The sequence below is a fragment of the Salminus brasiliensis genome, chromosome 3, assembly GCF_030463535.1.
Source record: "Salminus brasiliensis chromosome 3, fSalBra1.hap2, whole genome shotgun sequence".
In the NCBI taxonomy this organism is placed as follows: domain Eukaryota; kingdom Metazoa; phylum Chordata; class Actinopteri; order Characiformes; family Bryconidae; genus Salminus; species Salminus brasiliensis.
In genome coordinates, this window is record NC_132880.1 from 40,828,976 (window position 1) to 40,856,678 (window position 27,703).

Below are 27,703 nucleotides of genomic sequence, written 5' to 3' on the forward strand. Positions count from 1 at the left end.
TTGGGATGAGTTGGTAAAGAGGTGGAATGGTGATCAACAAACATCCTGACCTCATTAACACTCTTGTTGCTGAATGCAACCAAATTCTTGCAGCAATGCTTCAGAATCTAATAGAAAGCCTTGCCTGGACAGTAGAGGAAGTTATTCCAACAACAGCATGTTGTGTCTTTACAGTGTAAGTAGGATGTATAACAACCTTTCATTCCTTTTTTCTCTCTCTCTATCTCTATCTCTCTCTCTCTCTCTCTCTCTCAAAATCTACAGGCATGCTGCAGTTTTGGTGGAAAGCATAAAGAAGGGAATCAAAGATGCAGACTCAGAGGCTCGAGTGGAGGCCAGAAAGTATGGGCTGTCCTCATGTGCTAAATGTATACACAGTACAAACGATAGCCACTTCCTGGCTTGGAATTAATGTGACTTTATTGATATTTTTTTTTTCCTCCTCTCAGGGCATACTCGGGGCTGCAGGCTCACTTCCCTGGAGAGGCGGAGTCTCTATATAACTCATTAGAATCATCGTATCAGAGGACGCTTCAGTCGTGTCTAAAAAGCTCGGGCAGCGTAGCGTCACTGCCACAGTCTGATCGCTCCTCTTCTAGCTCCCAGGAGAGCCTCAAGTAAGAGACTTGCACACTCATGCTTATGACCTCCTGTACATGCAGCAGAGCGGATTATGGCTTCACGCTGTTAGAATCTATACCCCATACAAGCTATAAATATGGGAACTTTCGGCTTGGCCCTCTTCTCTATTACTCCAGCAATTTTGCACTATACCTGCCCGTATATAGTACTGTGCAAAAACCTCAGCCAGTGAAACCAGTGTTACAAAGGATGTTTGTGTTTGTGAAACATGTGTATTGCATTATAATACAAGCATAACGAACTGGAAAAATATGTTTTTGATTATAAGATCACTTATGACCTGTCACCTGACCTGTTCTCAATCATGTGTGTTCTGTCTCTGTAGTCGTCCATTGACTTCAAAGTGGTCAGCTGCTCCAGGCAGAGGTGAGTTTTGAATGTGAGCGCATATGCGAAAATGATTATTTTGTGAAACTTTTTGTTAAGTGTGATCTATGCACGGTACCCAAAGTTGTGTGTGTGTGTGTGTGTGTGTGTGTGTGTGTGTGCCTGACTTAGTCCCAGCCAGCTCCAAGTCATCAGGCTCACCAGGCTCTCTGCAGCGATCTCGGAGCGACGTGGACGTTAATGCAGCAGCTGGCGCTAAGGCAAGACACGGCGGGCAGGCGGGAGGGGCCGGACGCCTCACCACAGCAATGACCCCTGGCTCATACTCTTCACTAGGTACCTACACAGACATGCACAGAAAACATCTCAACTCTGTACATGTACTGAGCTGAGCTGATAACCTCTCCCCTGCTTCACAGACTTGCACACAGCTTTCTTTTCTCTCTGGAGATCCTATTCCCTCACTTTATCGTAAAGGATCTGAAGAATGTTGAAATTCTTCTTCAGTTTTCTTTTCGTGTGCTTTTATTTATTTCGCTCTTCAGTTTTGTGCGTGCGTATGAGTGAACTCTTCCTCTATCTAACTGGTTTGCTGTGCTCCTCTCTCTTTTCTCTGGCTTAAAGATGATTCTTCTGAAAAGGATGGTAAGATCATCCGAGTTCATCTCATCCATTGCCATTAGCTTGTGTGGTTTTTGTTTTTTTTTTTGTTTTGTTTTTTTTTCTTCCCATCTGTTTCATTTTTCTTTATGTTCTTCCTTATTTCCACGCTTTCTCTCATCATCTCTTGTTGTTCCCTGGTTCTCCTGTCTGGGTGGCTTGCATTAGGAACACCAGTCATTCCTACCACATATACATTCCGACAAGGAGACATACCAACATTTGCACACACACTCTCAGAGGTTTACCGCTTATTCGTGATGGTGTTGCGCTCACAGATTGGACCATCTGTGTGTCCATTTACTTTTATTTATTTATTTACCGGTTTATTTTGGCAAGGAATTCTCGCAGGACCAAGATACGCCTTTCCTTATGCCCCCCTCCATTTGTGATGTAATGTTGCTGCGCTCTGCTGGTAAGGAGTGGTGTTGCAGGCTCTGGCTTCAGACCGTTAACTTGCCCTGTGACTGACTGTGCATCACATTCTGCTGTTTCTGCCGCCTCTGGACATCCCCATGCATCCTTCATTCCTCTGATATTCTCTCAATCACTTCTACTTAAGCTTGCTACTAATTCTCAGTATTTAACCTGTTTCTCTAACACAGGGTTGGTCCTGCTACGTGAGACATGAGTAGTTTCACGTACGGGAGTGAGTGAACGAATGAATGTGTGGTTTATATAAGCAATATAAATTGCTTAGCTGAAGATAATTGACCTGGAAAGTAAAAGGGTCTGTGCTTTTTCCAGGACGACTACGTACCAAGCAACCGCTATCAACACCATCTGGAGTGGGAAGCAGTCAGGTGGACTCAAGGGGGCGGAGCCGAAAAAAAATGGTTTCGCAGTCCCAGCGTAAGTATATAAACACAGACACGCACACGGCCCTCATGAAAAGTTCACATTCGTACCGGCACAAACAATTACACCGTATACAGCAGCACAGATACCCTGTGTACTCTTGCATTTATACCTGATAGAGGTGTAACGGTACGTATGTTTATACTGGCGGTGCACAGTTTTAGAGCGAATTCATGGAACAGGAAGATTGATGAACGCTGAGGGAGCCATTTCACAAGTGAGTTTCAGCCATAAAACACGTCATCCTCACTTGGAAAGGGCCCTTGTTAAGGCTCATGTATACTTCTTCCTTTATGTCTGAAAAGTAATATAATTTAGTTCAACGTTGTCATTATACTTCGTTGGACAGTATAACAAAACACTGTTAGTCCAAGTCTCCAGTGCAGAATAGATAAGGGCATGATTTAATAATGCAGGAGATGAAAAGACAAAACACTGGTGCATAAGACAATAAATACAAAATGAATACATATATGTGCATGAAGTCCAAACTAAGTTACTATGCTAATATTGAAGTGGTATAAGTATGTAGAGCAGCGATGTGTCGTGTGTAAATGGAAGAGTAAAGGAAGCTCAGGAGTGTATCCTGAGATAGACCAGTCTGCTGTTGGAAAACAAAGTGTACAGTGCAGTAATGAGTATAGCAGCTAGTGAACGGGTAGAGAGAACAGTCCACAGCTTATGTACAGTAACGTCAGTTTCAAACAGTGTAACAGCCATTGCCCACATACTTGAAAAGGAAAAGGACGCATACAAGTCAGAGTTACTAATGACAGCAAACTTGATGACCATGGAGAAGGTTGTGATGTACTTACTACAAAAAAGGAAATAAGCGCCAGTGGTGAAAACAGCTAAAAAATAATCAAAAATAAAGAGTGTAAAAAAAAGAACCTTTAGTTTTCTGCCAAAGTTTCCTCTTCATTCCGTTTCTTACTCGAACTATTGGCTACACTGCCAGAGTGGCTTCTGTTCGTAACCGTAGGCTTTCAGAAAATGCAGAAGAAATGAACACAGAGTCTGGAAAGTAGGCTCCACCCATATATTTACTTAACATTGAGAATAAATGAGCCTTTAGCAGTGTCCATATGATTTTGCAAAAATTTAGTCTGGGTGACCGCGCTTGAAGGGCATGCCTCTGTAAAAGGCCACAAGCTCCCTGCTACTAGGATCATGCTACTAAAACTAATCCTTTTTGTCTGCAGTGACCAGTTATTTCCCAGTACCACACCAGTAAAACCAATTCTAATAGAAAGAGAAACCAGATACAGATAATCAGACTTACCCCAGCTCAGTTCCTCAACAGTTTCGTTGTAGAAAGATCATCATAAATGGTAGGTAGAGTATTTCATGTGGACAAACAGTGACGTGAACTGAACCATGATTTCTGTGTACCGTTACACCCCTACTAAAGAGCCCCCACATAATACCTTAAGGAGTAAGTGCCTTAGTGATTCTAGTGAATAAATCACGTTCACAAAATGCACGTATGCACACTTCGCTCACCCTTGCTTGTCTATAGCATCCACTGTCTATTTTACAGTGTAGAGCACAGTGTGTGTGTCTGTGGATTCATCCTGCTCTCGGGATGTAACACACAGCTCCTTCAACTGTTTCTGTGCCTTTAGGTTCCGACGATTCAGATTGCACGCCAGGTACCCTCGTCTGACGTGTTGGCGAGTGTGTTAGTGTGCAAGAGAGTGTGTGTGTGTGTGTGTGTGTGTGTGTGTGTGTGTGTGTGTGTGTGTGTGTGTGTGTGTGTGTGTGTGTGTGTGTGTGTTCAGTTTCCTGCATGCTGTGTGGTATTCACTTGGCTGTGTTGGTGAGTCCATTTCTGCCTGCAGGACAGTTAAGAACCAAATACTAATGGGGGGGGAAATAAATAGTACACACCTTCAATTGTGTGTGTGTGTCTCTCTAAGGCATCACTGGCGTTTTTTAAATGTAGTCTCAAGAATACTACAAAAGAAGAAAATAATACACCAGAGGGAGGAGAACAGAGTGTGTGAAGTGTGTGAGGAGTTTCATTTTTTTTTTTTGTATTTCTTTTGTTTATTATTTTTATTCTTCATGGTGGTTGAGCATTGCAGCTTACTGTGCAGCCATCGCAGTGTGCAGTGCTGTTCAGCAGCTTTCCGGTTCTGTGTGCGCCTCTCATTGCTCTCTTTATTTGCGGACTGATGTTTTGTTTTTTTGGTTCCTCCATGTCTACATTTGGTGTCTGCGTTTGGACACTCGGGCCACCTGCATGACATTTGTCCCATAATGCGTTGCATTTTTTAATGTGCTTTTCCTCCTCCTACCCAATGGGCCTCCCGGCCCCTCCAACCTCTCTACAATTCTGCCCCTTCATTGGCTCAGGATCTCAGTCTGCTACCCCTGTCGGTGGTAAGAGTTTCCAGATATTTCGCTAGTCACTCATACCCTGTCCCCTTTTCCACACCTTTTCCTGGGCTCCACCCTCTTCTCCGACATATTGTTTCTCCACAGTTGATGGAGATGCACGGACTGTCCTATCGGCGCCCCACTCTACCTGCTGCATGTAGAGTGTATAGCTTCCCTGCTTGGCTCACTATGGGTGACTTAGGTTTTTTTTTTTTCTTTGTTTGTTTTGTTTGTTTTTTTGTTTGTTTTTTGCTGCTTAACCTTTTGAAGTGAAATGATTTGGTTTAAAGGGGCATTAGTCAAGATTCAAGGAGCGTAGCATGAGCGTAGCAGTCAGGAGGTGTAGACCAGTTACCATAACTTTTTGTTGTTGTTGTTGTTGTTAAAGTACAATAGATGTTTAATTAGTAAGAATATTCATACAATCAGAATATATATTGGAACATAATTGTCCAAATATCCTGAACAAATAATAATTCTCAGAAATGATATGGGCGTTTCCCATAGTGAGATACAAAACAAACAATGAAATAGAACCAATGCTTTTAAGCAATGTCAGCATACTGGCTCATTCACGTTAATGGGCTCTTCTTGCTACATAAACTTTCACGGTCATGAACACAAGGCACGCCTCCAAGATCTCTTTTTCTGAGAAAGTCATCATGTCCAGTCATGATACTCACAGGCTCATACACATTCGTCTTGATAAAGCAGTAGCTTTGGCATGTTAGCATTTTCAAAATCTAGTAGAAAGACTTTCAGACTTTTGCACTGGCTTTCCAACAAAAGCCAATATTATGACCACCCCTGGTTGGCAATGAATCCAGCCAGGACTACTCAGATGCCACGTGACTGGGATAGCTGCATGTATTAAGTGAGCACACCAGTCAGTTGACCACAACAATCGTCTTGGGCAAAGGACACAATTTGGCCGATATCCAGAAGGGCATGATAATAGATTAGTGGGCGATGGGTGGTAGTATCTCGGAAAGCGCTAACCAGTGTAGTGAAGGTCCACTCAAGCCATTGATGTCGGAGGGAAACGATGAGTCTGGTGAGTGGTACAAAGTAGTGGACGCACCATCGTGGAGCAGTTAACCTCTATATTTAACACCTTCTGTCACCTAATACAGTCCACGCCACAATGTCTCACGTGGGTCATCCAAGCCAAGGGTGGTTATTTCCACTGTTAGGTAGATGGTCATAATATTCTGGTATGACATTCATAGTAAAAGGAGAAGAAAATCCACTAATGCTCCTTTAATGTCACTATTATTAGATATTTTTATTATTAGGAATTTTTATTAGGAAGTTCTGATGCTTGACATTGCAGAGAAAAGCGTGGAAGAGCTGGTGTGTGTTTGTCCTCTGTAGTAGTCCTAATAGTAACCTTTTTGGCTGTTCACTGGCAACACCTCATTCTTCCTGTTTGGCGACACTCCGTTTTTATTTTCCTCTCTGTGTCTGTTGGTAGATTTTCGTGTGGAATTCCATTTTAGGCACATGAATAAAAATATTTCTGTAGAGGATTCCTGAAATATACAAATCCAGTATTTCTCCACCTGCTTAGTGGGCAGAATCAGTCATGAGGGGTTTGAATTTGGGTTTCAGGACTAGTTACTCATAGTTGGTGTCTTTGTGGTGTTTTAATTGTACATGTCCATGTAGTGTGTGGGTTTTACATGTAGGCTCTTGTAGTGCAGATACTGTGAGTAAGACTGAGAACTTTTCTTTCCTCTCTTCTACCTCTCCTCTTTCTCTGTAGCGGGCTCTCGTTCTGGCTCCCCTGGCCGCGTGCTTGCAAGCACAGCTTTGAGCACGCTCAGCACAGGTGCACAACGAGTAAGTGCGGCTCCAGCCTCACACCGCCGCAGCAGGATCCCCCGCAGTCAGGGCTGCAGCCGAGACTCCAGCCCCACACGCCTGTCTGTGGGTAAGCACCTCTCTCTCGTTCTCTCTGCCTCTAGATCAGCGCATCATCACAAGCAAATCACACTTTGGAAATCGATTGAATTGAAATAAAGTTGCTTTGTTTTATAAAACGGTCGTCATCACTTTGCAGCGCTCACCGTGTCATGTGTTTTGTATCGTCACCGGGAAATGCTGTTTTTCCTTAACACCTGGCAATGTGCTTGTGTTGGGTGTAAAAGCAGGGTGAGGGTGGCTTCCAGAAAATCGTATTCTTACCCGTCTCAAAATTTGCTTTTTCAATCAAAGCGCCGTCAAACATCGGGCACATATACAATGGATCTAAAGGAGGTATGTCTTCTACATTTCCATCACCCATCCCGTCCCAATAACCCATCCATCCATTTGTCTGAGCACTGACTGGCATCGCAATAGTGTTTATTGGCGATTGGGCTGCATTAAGTGCTTTGGCAAACCTGGGCTTGCTTTGACAATAACCCCCACTGTGCCACATAACGCCACTGCTGTGATGTTAATCATAACAAGGTGTTCTTTTACTTAATGTGCTGAGCCCCATTTCAGGAATGTCACTGCAAATGAAAGTTTAGAGCTACAGCGAAAAATGGGATTAGGAGAGTAAACTACTAATCAATACCTTCTTGTCTTTAACCGTTCACCTCTACCTTCTTATACCTTTCCCAATTCCTCTCCCTGATAATGTCCCCATGTAATTTAGTGCTTGAATTGCATGCGTATATTTTCAGTGTAACATGCCTGTTTCCTGGAATACCTGTACTGTACATACCAAAAATGTATATGTTTAAATGGGGTATCTCAGGGCTTTACATTAGGACATTTGTCAGTTGGAGCCAGGCTTTATTTCATTGCTTTACTGTTGTGTTTGTGAATCTTATGTCTATTCTTCCTCTTCTCTCTCCTCATTTCTGCTCTTTCTTTTGTATTGGTGTATTATTGGCATCTTAATGCCTTTCTTTCCCTGTTTTTTCCTCTCTCCTTGTTTGTCACCTTTTTTTTCTTATCTATCTTCTCTTGGGCTGGGGCAGCACGGGGTAGTCGTATACCACGGCCTAGTGTGAGTCAGGGCTGCAGTCGTGAGGCCAGTCGAGAGAGCAGCAGAGACACCAGCCCTGTGCGTTCCTTCACGCCGCTTGGTGAGTAGCCACGGCAAACGGTACATACGGAATCAACCTCCACGTTAGTCAGTGGCCCAGGGAACTCTAAGACCTCGCTGTTTTGATTGCGTGTCAGCGTATATAGATCTTGTTGTAAATCTGGGAAAGGAGTTCTTCCAGACCTTTCCAGATCTTTGCAAGGACTATGAAACCTAGCCTTGAAACCCTTGAACATTTCTCTCACTGCTTGTTTTGTTTTTGAGTTCAGACATGATGGCCCATGCAGTTCAGTTTAGGCCTTAGGGCAGTTTTAGTGTTTGTCCAGTTGCCAGAGATGCCACAGACATCCGTGACCTGAATCCCAGAGAGCACAATTGGCATCACTCTTTCTGGGTTGGTAGGATGGCCCTACCTCTAATTTGGCATGATTTTAGCCAGTGCAGATGTTTGTTGGCTGACGTAACAATGTGCAGTTAATATTCTTCCCCTGACATTACATTAGCGGCAGTTTGCACAGATACTGTTGCTGTGTTCGTGTGACTCAGAGGACGCACATGGTAGCCATCACCATTCCAGGACTGGTGGCATTGTCTGATTATGGTGGGGTTGGCACTGACTATAACTACGAATAACTTCATTTTGGGGGGGGGGGTCAAAATGAAGTATGGTGAGGTGTTGTAAGAGGTGACTAGTTGTGTTAACCGTATGTTCAATAATAGGCCTGCACTTCTGATCACAAGACATCTTGTTTTGGTAGACATGGTTCACTGAGGTCACCATCAGGTGGAAGATGTCATTGCTTGCTGGCTTTCGAGTTTTGCTTTGGATCATGTTACGGATGCAGATGCGTGATGACACAAGCAGCATTTGAGATGATACTCCAGCCCAGCTCACTAGAGAAAAAGCTTTTGAATTGAAAACCTAAGACATATTTGTTTTCACTGTCAGTTGTTGATGACTATTGAAACAGTTGTTAAAATGAAAGTGATTGCGTATTAAAAAGTTTACACTTAACTTTAAAAGAGTATTATATTATTGCAAACTTTTTGTATCTACAAAACCGCCAAGGAGAAGAAATAATGTTGACAGTTTTGACCTAATTATCAATAAACATTTTAAAGTGATTATTTTTCCTAGAGACACATAATGTCATTATCATAATGTTATCAGTAAAACTGTGCTTAAAATATCTGTATTTACTTCATTTTACTGCATTTGTAACTCTATCCAATTATCCAGCTCTGTTTTTATGGTAGGGCTAAATAAGTGTTAAAATAAAAAAATAATTATAATCATAATTATAATCATATATATATATGCAATTTATGATTTCCTGTGGTTTTACAAAAGCCATTCACTGCCATTCAGTGACCCATTCACTGCCTTTGTTCAAATCATAGTCACATTAAAGTTATTCTAATTCCTAATTGCAGAATCATGAAGCATGACTAGAATTGAACTCCCCATAGAAATCTATAATCGACCAGAGAATCAGAACTGGTCACATAAGCAGAAATGGACTTTACAGTTTGGGCACTGTTGCGTAACAGCTGTGTCACGATGGGTGGTGGGTGGTAATTAAGGTTCTGTTACTTAAGGTTTCTCTGGTGGGCTCTAACACTGGCTTGGTCATGCGTGTGTGTGTGTATGTGTGTTTGTGTGTGTTACAGCTTCACGGCACTACTCTCGCTCTACTGGTGCTCTTCACGCCCCAGATGCCTTTGGGGCAGCAGGTGAACTGTGACCCCCGGCCTGGCCAGGCCTCATTTAAAAGCAAAAAAAACAACAACTTTACATGAGCATTTACTTTTTAATTTCCTTTTTTTCATCCCACCATTCTGCTTCTTTCAGTTCAGCTCTCATCGGACCTGCATGCTTTACATTTTAGCCTCCATAATAACTGTTCTTCCCACTTCCCAGGAGACAACTGTGACTTACACACTCCAGCAAACAGCCACAAATGTGGGAAGAGACACACCTGATAAGATGATTGAAGGTCATAATTGGAAGTTGTCAGTGGCAGCTTAGGAGCTGTGAAAGAGGGCATCAGGATATGAGTAGGGTGGGAGAGAAAGTTTAGATGAGTACAAGAGAGAGAAAAGCCCATTTCACACCAGATGCACTAAACACACTGTTTGAGTTGTGTTGCTCAGCATTGCGTCAATTGCAACAGTATGATTTGGGTTATATGTTTATGCGTGCTGCACACTGCAATTTAGAGGTTTCCAGACAAAATGCAGTATTTCTAGTATTAATTATTGCTGAAATTAGGGTAACAAAATCTAAGCCTGTAAGTTATAATAACGGCTGTTAACAGCTAACTTCAAAAAGCTATTTCCAAATTTATGAAGCGTGTGTGAACTCTAAATAATGTACAAGCAATTTTACACACATGCGTCTTTTTGCATTCAAGTTAAACAACCCATTTTGTTGTGATAAACTACACTTTTGCTGCACCTGGTTTGTGCGCCCCAGAGGTTGAAAATTAAGTTCTGTTACTATAATGAAAGAGAGAGGACTTTTCCCTCAATTATCTAGGGGTGGACGGAGACTTTTCGAACTGGTCGCTGTGATGATGACTGAAGCACAAAAGAAGCCTCCAGTTGGCTCTGTTCTACCCTGCATAAGCCCAGCCTCCTCACACTCGTTATCAAGCCCCTAACATGCGTATTTCAAATGTGCCTACAGGATAGGAGATCTGCTGATACTGAGGGTAGATGTACTCTTGCCATGTGTAGCTTGTTTTCCCAACACGGGAAAGCCAGAAACGGCTTGAGACGCTCATGTGTTTCACATCTGGTGTGAAATGGACTGAATAGACCTTCTGCATTTGAAGCTTTTTGCTGTTCATTTAGACCCATTAGTTGAACATTTTGAATTCAGACTCTTATCACCAGTGGTTTTCCTGCATTCTAACCCAGTGTTTTTCTGTGTTTATGTATTCATTTTTTAATGTATGTACTTTGCATCTAGTGATTTTAGTTTTTTCTGTGGGTTGCCCATAATTGTCTGGATTTTACCTTCCCTGCAATGTTATTACTGGTGATGGGTTTTGTGTTTGAGTCATCCTTTGGATTTAATTTGTTGATTTTATTTATTTATTTTTCTTGTGGTGCGTGTGTGTGCGCGTGTGTGTGTGCGTGCGTGTGTGTGTGTGTGTGTGTGTGTGCGCTGTAGCTTTTGTGTGATTGTAATATGCATGTGTGTATGTGTTTTAGGTTCGAGTCTGGGGATGTCTCAGTCCAGTTGTCTTTCCTCCTCTGTCAGTGCCATGAGAGTATTAAACACAGGGTCAGATGTAGAAGAGGCCCTTGCTGATGCACTGGTAAACATATAACTTTCTACTCCCCGTCCATCTAGTACACTAACATCAGTGCACTCTCTCTTTCCTGTTCGCTGAAGTGCGTCTAACTGTGCTGCTTTGTGCTTTTTAACTCTTTCATGACCCTCACGTTTTAATCTCTGACTTTGTGTTAACGCTGCCAGCTTTTAGGAGATATGCGGAGCAAGGTCAGTCTGTTTGCCTTTCTGGTGGTCTGTCTGTGTGTTGCAAATCTCCTGTAAAACATTCTACCTGTTTCAACATTTGGGCTCCCTCTTTGTTGCATGCAGTTTTCAAATCTCATACACATTTCTGCTCTTCTGTCTCCATGAGCAGAAGAAACCAGCCCGACGGCGGTACGAGACCTACGGCATGTCTGACGATGATGTGAACAGTGACGCATCGAGTGTATGCTCGGAGTACTCGTGCAGCTCTCGCAACGGAATCATTCCCACGTACATGCGTCAGACGGAGGATGTGGCCGAAGTGCTCAACCGCTGTGCCTCCGCCAACTGGTCCGAGAGGAAGGAGGGGTTGATCGGACTGCAGACTTTGCTAAAGAACCAGCGCACTCTCAGGTAGCATGCAGGCATACCTACGGTATATACAAACATGTGCATACCGACACAAGGCCTTGTATAGTTTAAGAGGATTGTTCAAAGAAAAACGTGTACGCTTACCTTACCTACAACATGAGAGACAGATAGAAATACAGCTTTTGGGCCAACAACTTTTACTCATTTCTTTATTTTTAAAGAACAAATGAGCCCAAATTGGATACTTTAATGTAACTCCAAGTTGGCTTAGCTGTCATCAGCACTTGTCCCAGAAATAGGATATTAAACATTTATCAGAATGATCATTTAATGAAACACCTTGTTTAAGGTTTCGGTGATGTTGAAAATGGAAGCAATCATCAACCTCTTGGAAGTGGCTTCTTAATTTTTTACGTCATTGCCATCATGTGACTGTTGCCATCATGTACCTTAGTTTCTGAGAGTGTTGGATAATGTTTCTCAATGTTGTCCTGGTCCTGGAGGCCCACTTCCCTGCACATTTTAGCACATTTTCTGCTTTAGCACACCTACTTTAACTCTATCCTGTCCTGTTAATGAGCAGATGTGTTGGGAGCAGGGAAAAATGCTAAAATGTACAGGACAGTGGGCCTCCAGGACCAAGATTGAGTAATACTGGTGAAGGAGAATTACATCTCACTACAGCTGCCAGAGGTGCAGCTCCTCTCAGAGGTTCTTTGGAAATTCTTTAGGATTTTAAAGTCATGTTGCGCAACATGTTTTCCACATTTTCCCGTAGACTTGCACAACCTGCTTAATTTGTGCCAAATGGTTTATTTTCACTTTAGCACGCATATGTCCATGTTATGGAATCCTACATGGATTAAAAAAAAGCACATTAAGGAAAGCACATTTAAAGTGCATAGGATCGATATTGCAGGAAATGAGTATTGTACAATTTTAAATTGTAGTCTCCGTAGTCATATGTAGTCATATGCTCAATCAAACACTACAAGCTTGCATACGGTCTAAGGTTTTGTTTTGGCTGTTGTGTATGAGCACACCAGTACTGCAGGTGTTTATGGTCATTTCCAAGAGGACTGCACACCTATAAAGTAGGCGACACACTAACACCAACCAGTCACATGCTTGGTTTCAAACTGTGTTTATACAGAAAGCTTGCTTATCTGCCATGTGCACAACACTACGACCAAAGTGAAAAAGCCTTTGTCAGTGACCTCATAGACTCTACTTTGTGTCTCTTCTTTTTCAGCCGAGTCGAGCTCAAGCGATTATGTGAGATTTTCACCAGGATGTTTGCAGATCCACACAGCAAGGTACCACGGCACGCCGCTTGCAGTGGGGCTCATTTACACGTGTGCACACACCACACACACAGACATATATACACTCCTTACTCATGAAGACATGTACCCCTGCCCTGCACGAAACCTTCTTTCGGATAACCAAATATCGGATTCTGCCTCACCTACAGCCCGTTGTTCCCCTCAGACCCACACGCACACCCTCAGCAGCACTCTCGACCGGCATGCGCTCTGCACACTAACTCTGGGGGTGAAGCCGGTGGCTAACGGCATGTTTGATTTGGATTGATATATTTGGGTGGATTTCTCTTGCTCTTCACCGCTCCGCTTCTCTCACTCACCGCACTGCCGCTACCTCGTCCGGTCTCTCACACACACATACAAACGCAGAAATATTAGGATTATTAATATTATATTGATCATGTGCTGAGACCTGTCCAACCAAATCATATCAGAATTTAAACTTTTTTACGTGCAAGCCTTTAAAGCAGCATTGTAGTATTTCTTAAGGGGGACCTTTCTACCCATACAGTCGTGACGTAGGACTTGTGCTTTGAGCCACCGCTAAAGGCCATGCTTTACACATGCTAAGAGTCACAGAACCCACCTTTAAAGTGATGTTTTTAATTTCACCTTTAGAGTGAAGTTAATGTTTACCCAAGCGGTAGGGTAATATTACAGGACTTTACACAAATAGGACTTTGGTTATGCAGTGTTGTGCAGTGACTGCCTGCCTGCCTTCAGCAAAGTTACATAGTGTAGTTGGCAGTGTGTCGAGCTCAAAATGCCAAAGATCGAACCGCTACTCTCCCTTTTACCAGTCAGTGGAGCATTACAATGATTTCGAAGTTGTGTAAGAATAATGCAGTGTAATAACGCCTCATTATGCTGCTTTAAAGAGAAAATAATTCTGTATAAATGCACCTTGCTCTATTTGTGAAACTATACATATACATATTTGTATTGTTGAGTAGCGTTGGGCCCAAAGGCACTTGGGCAGTATCTTATCAGCATATAGGCAAATGAAACCTGGGCCAGCTATACCTTCTTTAAAAAAAAATACACACACACAAAAAAAAACATAATAAACAAATGCCCAAACACTAACCTGCTCGGCGTTTAATTTGCGGTTTGAGCTGTTTTCTTACTCGCCTGCGACGTTTTCCTGGAGTTTCTTCGGGCTCTGTCCCTGCTCTCGGTTGCTGGGTTCTTGCCCTGCACTATAAGTCTCATTGACGGGCATTGGGCCCAACCCTTTCTCTGATTTGCAGCGTGAGTCCAGAGGCTTCGGCACGGCAGAATCCGGTATCAGTTCCGCCTCCTTTAAGGTACAATACACATGACTGCATATTCACATGCCTGACCTGTCCCTCAGGGTTCTGGAGAGCTGGAGTCTTGTTCCCCATAATGTGTTTACATTACAGTGCTCCTTAAGTGCTCTAGAATAGTTTTTTTTTGTCTTTGTTCCTTTTTGCCCCCCTTATCTGCTTACCGATCAATCTACCTGTCTCTTCATTTGCAGTTCATCCTAAATGTGAATTTATGACCACAGAATTGCTGATACATTCTAATGGTCATTCTCTGAATTCTAGATGAAGAGCAAGGTGGTGTGGAGCACAGTGTAGCGGTCACTCATGGTGACCTCCAACTGTGCAACAACACACAGTGACAGAACCTCAGGTGCAGCTGTTATACGTCGATGGCTGAATACTCTGATGGTCATCCAGAGTTCATAGAAGTTATACTCATAATCCGCATCCCTATTGGCTGCCATAGGCACAGTAGATGCCAAGTACTGAGAAAGTCACAAAGAATCAGACTTGCCTGAAGTGCAGCGGAGTGGCACTGAGCTCGCTGTATGACAGAAGGTCACACTTACTCTGTAGACCCAGCACTGCCAAGGACATGAAGGCCAGTATAACATGTCCTTGGGGGCATATAGCAGACTGGGAAACAGCATGACTCTGGAGCATGACTCTCACCCTTCATGATGCAAAATTAAAAAAAAAAAAAAAAAAAAAAAAAGGGCCTGCCTCTGTCACTGTGAGGAGCTTAAGGAGGATGTCTTCTGTTTGAGCAGACCCTGTGCATCGGTGTCAGTGGCCTACATTCTGTCACTGTGTGATCTTGACCTGAGCTTTCCACTGTGCTTCCCACCATCTTTGCTGCTCAGTCTGGATGAAATTGGATGAGCTTGCAGTGTTTAAGTTGAATTTTTCTTTGTTCCTCAGTTAAGTCTTGTAAAGAGCTTAAAGTGATGACAAGTAAACTCACTAGATTGTTTTCTTTTCATGCCTTCCCCTGGGGTGGAACTGTAGAGAGTAAGTTCAGATGCATTTTCTGCTGATTTTCTTCTGATCTGACAGCAGTCTAACCTCATTTAAGGCTTCTTAACATTTGCCTTTTTTATTTTCTATTTTTTGTTTTTCTCATTTAATTAGTGCTGCCTGTTGAGTAGCATGTGATCCTATTTGATTATAGCATAATTGGTGGTGGTGCTAACAGGACAAGCTGCAACACTAATACACTAATCAATAACAAGTTTCGATGACCCCAAGGCTGATGCCTAGTAGAGAGCATTAATGTCATTGATCCTATTAATCATCTTCATTGCATTCTTTATTAGTCTAATCAAGAAATAACATTCCAGTTAAGTTTCTAATATACATTAATCTCTTATTTACAATCCAATGAATGATTAGGCTGCATGCTAACTGATGCAGTTCTTAATGGGTAACTAAGGGCATTTTCACACAATCCTTGTTTGGTGCTGACCAGCCTTTCCATTAGTTTGGTTCACTTTGACAGAGGTGAACACACTAAACAAATGATCCACTAAAAATCAAAGGTCTCAGGCTATTACTGTCTGAACTCTGCTGGGAACGCCTTTGTATGTTGGTCTACACCAAACCTAGGAAGCAACTTCAAAGCATGCTTTCTCCTCTATTGGCAGCACATCAGCTCTGTAATAGCTGTGTAATCGTTGTGAGTGTTTTTGCGTTCGACTCTTGATAGACACTTCTATTGATCTTAAAGCATACAATAATACCGGTAATAGTAGTTTAATATACACTTGTATGGACTTTATTGATTGGGACAAAGTTTATCCAGCTTTTGCTGGTGTAACTGTTTCTACTGTCTAGGGAAGACTTTCTACTAGATTTTGAAGTATTGCTGACAAGTCAGGCTAGATAAGCTGTATGTGTGTGCATTTGCACATCTCTGTCAGCAATTGATGAATTTAGAATAGCTGAATGCATTATTAGAAGTGGTGTTTTCAAACTTTTGGACATTTAGTGTTGTAATGAAGCGGTGCATTTAAAAGTATTTTCACACATGGATTACAGAACTTTTGATAGATCCTGACTGGTTAAATAAAGTTTGGCTCACAGAAGAGTGACTGGGCCCTGTCAAATTCCTGACCAGTCAACAAACACCCATGAGTGCTCTTGCCATAGGAAATCTAACTCTTGAATAACACGGTTTATAGATGCGCCTTTGCCTCTTGCTGATTGCATTCTGTGTGTTTCTGACTAGGTTTTCAGCATGTTCCTGGAGACGCTGGTAGACTTTATCGTGGTGCATAAGGAGGATCTGCAGGACTGGTTGTTTGTGCTGCTCACGCAGCTGCTGAAGAAGATGGGTGCAGACCTGCTTGGCTCAGTACAAGCCAAAGTACAGAAAGCCCTTGACATCACAAGGTTTGTAAGATATAGGTTTCTCATCCAATCGTTTTTCTGGCAGAAGCGCTTCGTTATTGAGTTAAAATGTCTTTTTCTTGACTGTCTCTGTCTCTCTCTGTATAGGGAATCTTTTCCCAACGATCTGCAGTTTACCATTCTCATGAGGTTCACAGTAGACCAAACGCAGACGCCCAACTTGAAGGTGAGTGCCGCTTTAGGGTCTGGCAGAGCGTCTTCACAAACCAGCTGGGTTGGCAATGTTTAGAGTCATGCCCAGTTAGTTGGTGCTTAACTCTTAAAGCAGAATAGCATTGTTTGATGGATGGCTGCGGTTCAGGTGGTTGAAAGAGTTCATATCTGTCTGAGAGTGTTTCAGATTAAGTGTCAGTAGTTATGAGGTGGATGTAAGCTCTGCATCAAGTCTCGTGCGAACCATGAGGTCCTTGCTTGGCACAAGATTGCACCCCATCTTCATCTCGCCGGCACGCGTTCACACACGTCCACGCCATTTGGCCTTCCTCCACCCCCGCCCCACCCCCAAAACTTTTCTTTTACTTTCATCCTGATTCTTCTCCATAGCTTTTTTTCTCACCAGTCATTTTTTCCTGCTCCCCTCCCTCCACGTCTTTCCCTCTCTGTGCGGGACTCTCTGTCATTGACATGCTCTCCTCTTTCTCTCTGAAGCCGGGGAGAAGGCGCTGTTGCCGGTACGGGGGCGGGGCTATAGAATTGCTTCCCCTCAGAAAGCGACGGCATGCTTGCACACTGCAGGAACATATCCAAGTGTGGAACCAAGCAGTACAGGTCAGTGAGACACAGGGGAGGTAATTCTATAGAGGTCAGGGCTCCCAGCAGACACCTCCTCTTTATTAAGCGCAGGCTGTGAAGGCCAGATGCTTTAAAGCCTAATGGCATCATAGTCTCCTACTGTTGTTTTCAGTGCAATCCCAGGTTCCTAATAGCAGTGAAGAGGAGCCTTGCACAACTGTAGAGAGTATTGGATTGAGCCCATGCTGAAATGGCTGCTTTTCTTCCCATGAGTGAGAGAGAGCAAGAAAAAAGAGAGAGGGAGATCTAGTATTACAGCACTCAGTAGACCTTCCATCTGAAGTAACTCAGGTTACTTAGTTGATAATGGATGCTTTGCAGCTGACGCATAAGAAGATAAAGAGTGAAACATCCGTCCGTGCATTAGCTCCTATGCCTTTGACACACTGTCCAAACACAATCATCTTGTGCTCGCTTAAATGTCCATCTGCTGTCTTGTTGTGTCTCATTTCTCATGTTGCTGTAACCAGTATGCCAAGCCAAACAGTTTGTCTGTGACTGGATGTTAACTGGGACTGTAGCAGAACATTGCCTTCATGTAATGAACTGTTGTGTTGGTGTGTTGGGAATGGTTTTGAATTGGTCTTGTACTGAAGGTAATCAGTGACCGCATGCCCAAATATTTAATGTTCATTAGCTGAAGTGATATGAATGTTTAATTGTCTTATAGCAATCACTGCTTTTTTGTAATATGGATTGTTGATGAAATTGCTGATTGTGCTAAAAAAAATCAGTAGTAATGTGAGGCCAATATTTCCAGGTGAAAGTTGCCATCCTGAAGTACATTGAGACCCTGACGCTACAGATGGAGCCACAGGACTTTGTGAACTCCAGTGAAACCAGACTGGCGGTCTCCCGCATCATCACATGGACCACAGAACCCAAGAGCTCTGATGTTAGGAAGGTACATACACCCAGCATGCCAAGACTTTCTGTGCCTATTAAAGTTGCAGCTTAAAGCATTCATAGTTAGCTCTGTACTATACTTACAATAATGGTCATTTCCAAAATCAGTCAATTAGATCTTATGAATTTACTTGGAGAACAAAACTTACACATTTATATCTAAATATTATTGAATAATTAAGATTACACACAATTTCTTATTTAAAAAAAAAATGTTTGTGAACATCCCTTCTAATGAGTGCATTTAGCTATTCCAGTTGCACCCATTGCTGATACTGAAATACAACTGCACACACACAGCTCGTCTAGTCCCTGTGGAGGAAAATTGCCAGTAGAATAGGAATCTATTTGATAAACATGAATCTATTGGCACCATGCCTAATGCCTGGCATGGGCTGGAAGGGTATAAAGCCCCCCAGCACTGAGCTGTGTAGCAGTGGAACTGTGTTCCCTGGAATGATGGTGCTCCATCCAATACTTTTGGGATGAGTTGGGGATTACATCACTAATGCCCTTGCTGCTAAATGCAATCAAATCCTCACAGCAGTGCTCCAAACACTAGTAGAAGTCCTTCCCTGACCAGCTACTCCTACCTGTAGTCTCCCATCTGTATATTCCATCTTTTAGACGGGTGATGTAAATGGGAAGCACAAATGTCATTAAACTAGCTAATCAACAATTAGATGTTGCTAGCATTTTATATTAGCTGTTGCTGCCCTGCTTGAATTTGTTGTAGTTGTGTTTTAATTAGATGTAGAGTGTTTTCTAGTGGGACGTACCTTCTGATGTACTGGAGGATTATGTATTGCTTGATTGCAGGCAGCCCAGTCTGTGCTGATTGCACTGTTCCAGCTGAATACACCAGAGTTCACCATGCTTCTTGGTGCATTACCTAAAACCTTCCAAGATGGAGCCACCAAACTCCTTCAGAATCACCTGCGCAACACAGGCAATGTAGCACAGGTAATGTATATCAACACGTCCTCTACATCTGTCAGAATGCATGAAATAAAAACGCAGTACAGAAAAGCTTAATCCCTATCTAGAAAACTGACCATCTATTTTAGATTTGAAATGGTGACCATGAGGTTTTTGTGTAGAGTTCAGCGTTAACTTAATGTTGAATTTTTTTAAATAAATATTTTATTTTCCACTTTGGTTTGTACGTTGTTGTTTTTTTTTATTTGTTGCCCTTGACCCTACCATCAACTTCTCTAGTTGTCCAGAAATTGTCGAACCTAAAAAATAAAAAAAAACTGAAAGTCAATGTTTAAACATTTTTATTCCTGAGCTTGGAGTGGCATAGCAGTCTAATGCCCTACCACTAATTTTGACTATTGTCTGGGTGAGTAGATGCCGCTGCCCTCATCACTCTTACAGCGATTGTTACCAGCACAGGCGCCCTCTCCTATTGTCCAGAGCATTGTGCTAGGGCAAACTATGAATGGGTGGGTCAATTGACAGTCCCAAATTGGGAGAAAAAGAGAACAGTTGGAGTCCAGGTCCAAGGTATTTTCTTCTACGCCCATGTCAAAAATGAAAAACGGCAAAAATAGAGATACAAGATGATTTCTTTAGCAACTTTGTGATTGGCTCACACATTTTTGAGAACAGTATTTTACGACAGATTGTTTGAGCTGTTAATGAAAATGAGCACTGTTCGTACAGGAAACGTTTATGGAAATGTGCAGAGCCCACAAATGGTCAGAGACAGTATTTGCTGTTTTTTAAAAGTAGGTCCATGATGGTGGAAAAAAATTCTGAATGCCATTTTGTGATCCCGCAGGCGCCAGTGGAAAGCCTTCTGATACGACACACACAAAGAACACCAGCCAGTTGGTCTAGCCCTCTAACATCCCCTACCAACATATCACAGAACACACCCTTATCTAGGTAACTCGGTCTTCCATACCCACACTTCACAGGTTTTCTGACGCCTGTCGGACCCTGTATACTCTCAAGATTTAGAGATCACTGACCCTATTTTGCTTCTGTTTGTGTAGTCAGTTTGATTACGACACAGAGAATATGAACTCTGAGGAGATCTACAGTTCTCTGCGTGGTGTTAGCCAAGCCATCCAAAACTTCAGTGTCCGCAGCCAGGAGGACATGACCGAACCACCTCGTAAAAGAGAGGGAGATGGAGGAGAAGAGGTGAAATGTGCATCTGATCTGCTCTTTTTTTATTTACCTGCCAGTAGCTTCCACTAATATTTGTGTCTGGCTTTGATTATGATTTTTATTTTAAAATTGTATAATTTGTTTTAAAAAAATTAGAAAGAAAATTAAACTTGAACTAAATCTTTGCTTGTGTATAGAAAATCAGTTACCAAAAAATGTATTAAGGCAGATACAAGCAAAGGCAGCAATGGGGAGAATAGAACTGCTATCATTGCTACGCTAGGCTCAGCACACCTCCTACTGCACTGTGTAACTTTGACAAAGCAGGCAGGAGAATGCTTGCGAGGAATGCCTAACGCTGTGTAATCCTAGTCATATTTGTATAAAATCCTGTCATTTTACTCTACTACCTTTCACTTTTTTCGCACACCAGTTTTGTATCTCTCAGCTTGTAAAATGCATGTGAAAGTGTGTCCTTTAGTGGCTCAAGGCATGAATAGGCACGTAACTGTAGGGGATGCACAGGAGCAAGAAATACCAATTGTCACATAATGCTTCTTTAGTTTCTCTTGTGTATTCATATATACACAGCATCTGTGGTCACAGTACTATACCCAGAAACTGTCCAGTAGTAATATAAATAGCAGTGGACAAGAACTGGGTTAACTGACGGTCATGGATGTTTGTGTGTTTGTGCAGGGCGGTGCTGACACTACAGATTCTGGCCGGACAGCTCTGGACAACAAAACCTCCCTGCTGAATACCATGCCCCTCCTCTCCTCTAGTCCTCGCCCCACGAGAGAGTACCAACCAGGTAGTTACTCAGACTCTTCCTTTGGCTCATCCCCCTTTAATAAGAGCCTGAAAGATGCACTGGACCAAGATGCAGAGTCCCTTACAGATGGTAAGGCAGTATCCATCTAACGTTATACTGTGTTGTTCATTTTGTGGGTTGGCAGACTGTATACCATTAGTTTTACTTTTAGTGTTTAAGTATCAATAACAATCAGTTTCAGGGCTATGATGTTCATTCTAAAACTGATTTCTTCTCCATGAACCAAGTAACAGTGCTTGCGGTAAATAAGAGGCTATGTCATATTTTATTGGGTGTTAAGTGGTGTAAACGAAGCCAGTAGCACAAAAAGTGTGAAACTTTCATGCGTCACCGTTTCCCTGTCTAGTGCGTCGAAGTTAATGTACTCTTTAGTGTGTTAAATCTCTTATGGATAATGCTCTGATCTGTGCCAGCAGACAGCGGCGTGGACCAGTCTGAGGTGGTGGCTGAGCTGCTTAAAGAGCTCTCCAATCACAGTGAGCGGGTAGAGGAGAGAAAAGCAGCACTGTGTGAGCTCATGAGGCTGATCAGGGAAACACAGCTACATGTCTGGGATGAACACTTCAAAACCATTCTCCTGCTGCTACTGGAAACTCTGGGGGATGGAGAGGTACACAAACGCAGACAAATACACACACACATACACTCCCATCTGTTTATCTTGGTTAGATTTTATTGCTAATTTCTCTTATTTTTCTGCACTTCTTCAGCATGTGATTCGTGCTTTGGCGCTGCGGGTGCTGAAGGAGATTCTAAACAGGCAGCCATGGCGCTTTAAGAACTATGCAGAACTCACGATCATGAAGACCTTGGAAGCACATAAAGATCCACACAAGGAGGTCAGCCCACCTGAATGCACCCTATATCAGTTTAATACAGCATCGGTTACCTTATTTTCTTACATGTTTGATGCACTGTTTATGCAAGAATGACTATTTTATATAGCATATCTCATACATAGAAAATGCAGCTAAACCTGCTTTACAGTGTATGTTAAACTCTATATAAGCAAAAAAAAGGAAGCACTAATGGCATTATTGAGGCTCCATACTCGAGCGCTGTTTCTGTCATTGGGAGATTGTGGGTTCAGTCCCAAGTTATGCCACAGCCATACATGACTGAGATTATTTCTCCTCACTCTCTTTTGTTTGGGTAAGCAGTCAGAATAAAGCCAGATGTTTTGAGAACCAAACAACAGAATGCATAACCAAGAAATCAGACTTTGTAAACGAGACCACCACCATTTATGTCAGTGTTTGGTAAACAGAATATTTCCAAAGTTTAACTATTTATTTCTATTTATCATATAATCTATTTTTACATTTTGTTGAATCTCTCTGTCCTTGCTTTGTTTTTTTTGCCCTGATTTGATATGACTGCGTGATCTAGTGAATCACTGGCTACTAAACAAATGATTCTCATTGCGGCAATAAGACCTGTCTTACAATGGCCCTACAGAGTCAGTGGCCCTACAGAGTCAGTGGCCCTACAGAGTCAGTGGCCCTACAGAGTCAGTGGCCCTACAGAGTCAGTGGCCCTACAGTGTCAGTGGCCCTACGCTGAAGTTCAAACAGCCATAGTTTGGTGACAGAAGAAAGGAGTTTAAGGATTCGAGCTGAAGGATTTAAACAAAGCTAAACACACAAGGCTGTGTTTTTTTAAAATATATAAAATATATTTAAAAAATATAAACAAACTCCAATATGAGTCATTTTACCCTAAAGCCAGACTACAAAATGTATGTAATGCATAAAATAATGCTAGACTAATACATGTTTTATTTGTATTGAAATCAATACTAATGTGCGTGTGCGCACAGGTGGTCCGGGCGGCGGAAGAGGCAGCTGCCATGCTGGCGAGCTCCATAAGCCCAGAGCAGTGCATTAAGGTGCTGTGCCCCATCATCCAGTCTGCAGACTACCCCATCAACCTGGCTGCAATCAAGATGCTCACCAAAGTCATTGAGCGCCTGTCCAAGGACGGCCTGCTCCAGATGCTCCCTGAGATTGTCCCTGGGCTCATACAGGTAAAAACTATGTCACGTGAAGTTTATAGCACAGTGTTTTCAAGGTTGTGCCAAGTCCTGGGTCTCTCTGTAACTTTTCTTTTGCTCTGCTGTCTAGGGTTATGATAACTCTGAGAGCAGTGTACGAAAGGCTTGCGTGTTCTGTCTGGTGGCTATCTATTCTGTCATTGGAGAGGATCTCAAACCTCACCTCAGCCAACTGTCTGGCAGCAAGGTGAGTTAGTAATGTATGCAAGCTTTCCCAGTTCCCACCAGTTAGCACACTAAATAGGACTGGATTTCTAGCACGCTGTTTAGTGCGCAATTTTTTTTCTTCAGAATCAGGCCTATTTTAAACCAGATTCAGTTCCAATTCTTTGTTTTTTTACCACAGTGTTCAGACGCCCTCTAGGGTCCTCAAATTAACAGACATTCACAGCAAGCAGTGTGAAAAAGGATCATAAAAACAAAACAGAATCTCTAAAATGATGTAAACTATTGCTGAATTCCTCTGTTTTACCATTGGAAATACAACACACTATTCTGTACTTGTAATCCTGCTCTCAACAGTGCATCCAGAACAGAGCGAAGGAGGCTAACCCTAATGCACACAACCCATAGAATACCCAATGATGGTGCATTTACATCACTATAAAAATAACTTTCACATCAGCAATCCACAAAAACACATCAGGCAGATGTTGTGGTTTTTTTCTGGTTTGCAGTGGTCAGTACCTACCAAACACCCTGGGACCACCTGTGAACCAGCAATATGGTCATGGGCACTTAAGGCTTACTGATGCAATCTCATCTCACAGCTTGCAGGACTTAAAGGATCTATCATCTTGGTGCCAGATACCACAGGTCTTGTGGGAGTCCATGCTTCGAATGGTCAGATCTGTTGTGTCAAAACATTGGGGACCTACTCAACGTTAGGCATTAGGTGTTGATGTAATGATTGGTGAATGATTTACTGATTTACTTCAGTATTAATTAGCAGTGCACCGAAGCCGTTATATATAGAAGCACAGAGATTATCAGAGCGCTATCACCCGATACTCAGCATTAAAATAATCGGATCGGATCAGGGAGCAAAATAACTGGATTGGGACACCTCTACTGTTTTAGGTTTAGTGTTTTTTGTTTGTTTACAGTACGTACTGATTTCTGTTAGATATACAAATAGTAATTTTCATCTTCTTTCTGTCTCTGCAGCTGAAGCTGTTAAACCTGTATATAAAGCGGGCTCAGAGCGGCTCCAGTGGAAGCGACCCGTCTTCAGATATGGGAGGTCAAGGCCTGTAGCTCAGCCCGCAGGACTCACTCACAGGACTTTATGAGGGCAGACTAACAGGCTTTTTAACATGCATATAGAACACTCCGACTGCTATACACTCACACAGGCTTGCAGTCGCGCACACACATGTATGGACCTACACTGCTGGACTCCATCCCTTGCCTTCACTCTACCCTCCAGCTGCAGTCTAAAGCCATGTGGGGCAGCACTGACTCGTCTAAAATTCTTCCTCCCAAACAGATTTCAGCTCCTGTGTTTCAGTGTGTGTGAGTGTGTTTCTTTGTGGAAGCTCCATCTGTGACGCTGGTGGTGAGCTTTGTAGAGCTTGTTGACTGGTAATGGAGGGATTGTGTGTATGAATGTGTGTCTCTGTGTGTGTGTGTATGTGTGTGTGCGTATGAGCTCAATTACCTGTGGAAATCCAAGCATTGAGATAAGGGGGAGAGAGGAGAGGCTTTGGGTGTCATTCCGCAATATCAAGGTCATTTCTTTTGTATCAAAGAGCTTTTGGGGTAAACTCCGATTTCTAAGATGCAACTCAGAATTTCAGAGTCTGAGCAGAAATGTTGTTAACCTAATAGCTCCTTATTGATTATTAATGGTCATATCACTTCATAACACTGAGCAGTTGGTTCAGCTTGCTCTATTATATGGCATATTTTGCTTGGCTATATGCATGTCATGATTAAAAAAAAGAAAAATCAGAAAACAACCTTTTTATCTGGCAGCCTACAGGGCTTAACGGGGTCTTATGACCCATTTTCACGCCCAATATGTGTCGCGGTTATCCTGCGAAACCAATGACTGATTACATAGGCAATATGTATCTATATAATACAGCAGCAGGAGTATTCAAGAAGGCTTTGTGTTGCTCGGAGGATGCGTGGATTCTTTTCAGTAGCATAGTGTCATTCTTCTCTGATGAGAAATTTGTAGAAATGCATTTAAATGGCAAAACTGTTGTCTTTCTCCTCCCTGTAGTCTCTCTTTCTCCCCTTGTGAGGAAATTCTTTCCTCTGTCATTTCCCCACTGCATTTCTAGAGCTATGCTAACCGTGAAATAAAATAAAGAAAAATGTACAGACATAAAGCAAATTGCTTTTCCCCTTATTTCCTTGTGGTGTCCTTTTTTTTTTTTTTCTTTTTTTTTTTTTTCCTTTCCTTTTCTTCCAGTTCTTATTCATTTATGGATGCTGATAACAGCCCAGGATCTGGTTACACCTATACAATAATTCTGGGTCAGTGCAGGTACAGGTACAGTGCAGGCCCATTTTTTAAATGCTGAGATTTTATACATGTGATTTACAAAGAGATTTAAATGCATTAAAAAAAATGAATAATCTCAAAGTCTGAAGCTACAATACACTACTAAACACTCTGCTTTTCCAAAATTGCATCTGCATATTTATAAGTTTATAAGTACACAGTAATGTTTGTTACTGTGACCAGTTAAGAGAGTAAAGAATGAACTGACCACCCAAAAGCATTACATTAAATATTTAACTTGCTTAAATTGTTGATTAGTGTATGTCTTCGGTTTTGTTCAAAAAAGGAAAGTAACACCATGCTAAAGCTCTCAGCTTTTACTACGGTTAGGGTTATAGGGTCACAGAGAATAGACTCTGAAGTGGTGGTGCATGACTTTCCTGAATCCTCACCAGAAATTGTACTGTGAATTAATGACATTTTAAACATTGGCCAAAAAATCATTTGGAAAAACATTTGGAAAAAAAATCAATTAAAAAAATCAATAAAAAGAAAGCACAAGGATGTATTAATGCTGCTTGGGGTTGTGATGCAGCCAGTGGCACAGGCAACGCTTCACTGGTAGAGAAAAGAATGAATTAAATGTCAGCAAATTGTGGAAGCCAACTTTACACTGCCTTTAAAAGGGATGCAAAAGCATCTTTCGTCTCGAGCGGGATCTAAAACTGAATTCTTACTGAAGCCATTAGCAGTGATGGAACCTATAAAAGTCATCAGGTTCATCTGGATTGCTAAGGATCGATTTATTTCATTTGAAGTGATGATATTGAGGAAGAATATGTTGTCACCAAAATACTGTTTGTTTAAGTCCTAAATCCTTGTCCTGTGAACGATATTGCCCAACACGATAGGCTTAGAATTGGGTTCTACCTGTGAATATCAGAAACATTTCACCTTTTCTGGATAAAAAAAACCTTTATTTAACTGGCCAATGGTCAAACGGAAAATCTGTGAAAATGAAAACTATTCAACTCTCACTGATCAGACTATGACAATAAAGACCAAAGAGCATTACGGGAAGATGGGAAAAGGTTGCAAAATGAGTTGCAAATGTTGCAAAATGTGCTGCAAGTGTTTGCATATCCCAGTGATCTCTGTTGGCTGACTGTCAGTGCCTGCACCACCCAGGCACTGACTAGACAAGCTTAGGCAAAATTCTGCATCAGAGCAAGACTTGATTTGTGAGGGAAGCCACTTGGAGGTCAGGAACCACTGCGAAGGAACTACAGTCAGTGGCTGAGGCTGAAGTGAAGATAAAGCAGTCAACTACATATACAACGAGTCTGAGGCTGAGCAGAAAGAAGAAAAGAATCCATCATAGCATATCTGAGGATTGCACATATATACAGACTCGTGGGTGGATTTCATGTCTTTAATTGTTCGCCCTTGTGCTAATTCAAAGAACTGAGGTGCTCTTAAAGGTAGCAGACTTTAAACAATGTCCGTGTCTGAAGAAGAAATCACTGAGACCTTAATTTGAGAATATGAAATCCATCTTTTGTGTGGCACTACTCAATTATCAATACACCATCCCAGCAGAGTAGCATGGTGGTGGCAACATCATGTTGTGTAGGCTCTTTTTTTTTTTTTTTTTTTTTTTTTTTTTGCAGCTGGGACTGGACATCTTAAAAACGAACAGAACAGAAAAGACAGGGAGGCGCTGCAAGGCAGAATTCTTTAGTCCACTAAA

At 42.2% G+C, this 27,703-nt stretch overlaps 1 protein-coding gene across 32 annotated transcripts in view; it reads left to right on the top strand.

Moving 5' to 3' along the window:
- Nucleotides 1–25,842, top strand: part of clasp2 (cytoplasmic linker associated protein 2) — a 57,934-nt gene extending 32,092 nt beyond the window's left edge. For 4 of the 32 annotated variants that reach the window (XM_072676182.1, XM_072676209.1, XM_072676208.1 and 1 more), the window contains 28 exons: nt 265–342; nt 450–617; nt 968–1,008; nt 1,141–1,305; nt 1,594–1,614; nt 2,377–2,481; nt 4,113–4,139; nt 6,635–6,802; nt 7,087–7,128; nt 7,842–7,949; nt 9,581–9,643; nt 11,129–11,235; nt 11,397–11,420; nt 11,569–11,810; nt 13,021–13,084; nt 14,344–14,400; nt 16,610–16,773; nt 16,879–16,957; nt 18,344–18,487; nt 19,309–19,452; nt 20,276–20,382; nt 20,493–20,643; nt 21,310–21,514; nt 21,862–22,055; nt 22,156–22,284; nt 23,265–23,471; nt 23,569–23,685; nt 24,666–25,842. In XM_072676182.1, the coding sequence (XP_072532283.1) occupies nt 265–342; nt 450–617; nt 968–1,008; nt 1,141–1,305; nt 1,594–1,614; nt 2,377–2,481; nt 4,113–4,139; nt 6,635–6,802; nt 7,087–7,128; nt 7,842–7,949; nt 9,581–9,643; nt 11,129–11,235; nt 11,397–11,420; nt 11,569–11,810; nt 13,021–13,084; nt 14,344–14,400; nt 16,610–16,773; nt 16,879–16,957; nt 18,344–18,487; nt 19,309–19,452; nt 20,276–20,382; nt 20,493–20,643; nt 21,310–21,514; nt 21,862–22,055; nt 22,156–22,284; nt 23,265–23,471; nt 23,569–23,685; nt 24,666–24,755 (3,211 nt within the window). In that variant the 3' untranslated portion in view covers nt 24,756–25,842. The remainder of the gene's footprint in view (nt 1–264; nt 343–449; nt 618–967; nt 1,009–1,140; nt 1,306–1,593; nt 1,615–2,376; nt 2,482–4,112; nt 4,140–6,634; nt 6,803–7,086; nt 7,129–7,841; nt 7,950–9,580; nt 9,644–11,128; nt 11,236–11,396; nt 11,421–11,568; nt 11,811–13,020; nt 13,085–14,343; nt 14,401–16,609; nt 16,774–16,878; nt 16,958–18,343; nt 18,488–19,308; nt 19,453–20,275; nt 20,383–20,492; nt 20,644–21,309; nt 21,515–21,861; nt 22,056–22,155; nt 22,285–23,264; nt 23,472–23,568; nt 23,686–24,665) is intronic. The other 28 variants (XM_072676196.1, XM_072676211.1, XM_072676203.1 and 25 more) reach the window with 24 other exon arrangements.
- Nucleotides 25,843–27,703: the final 1,861 nt, after the last annotated feature.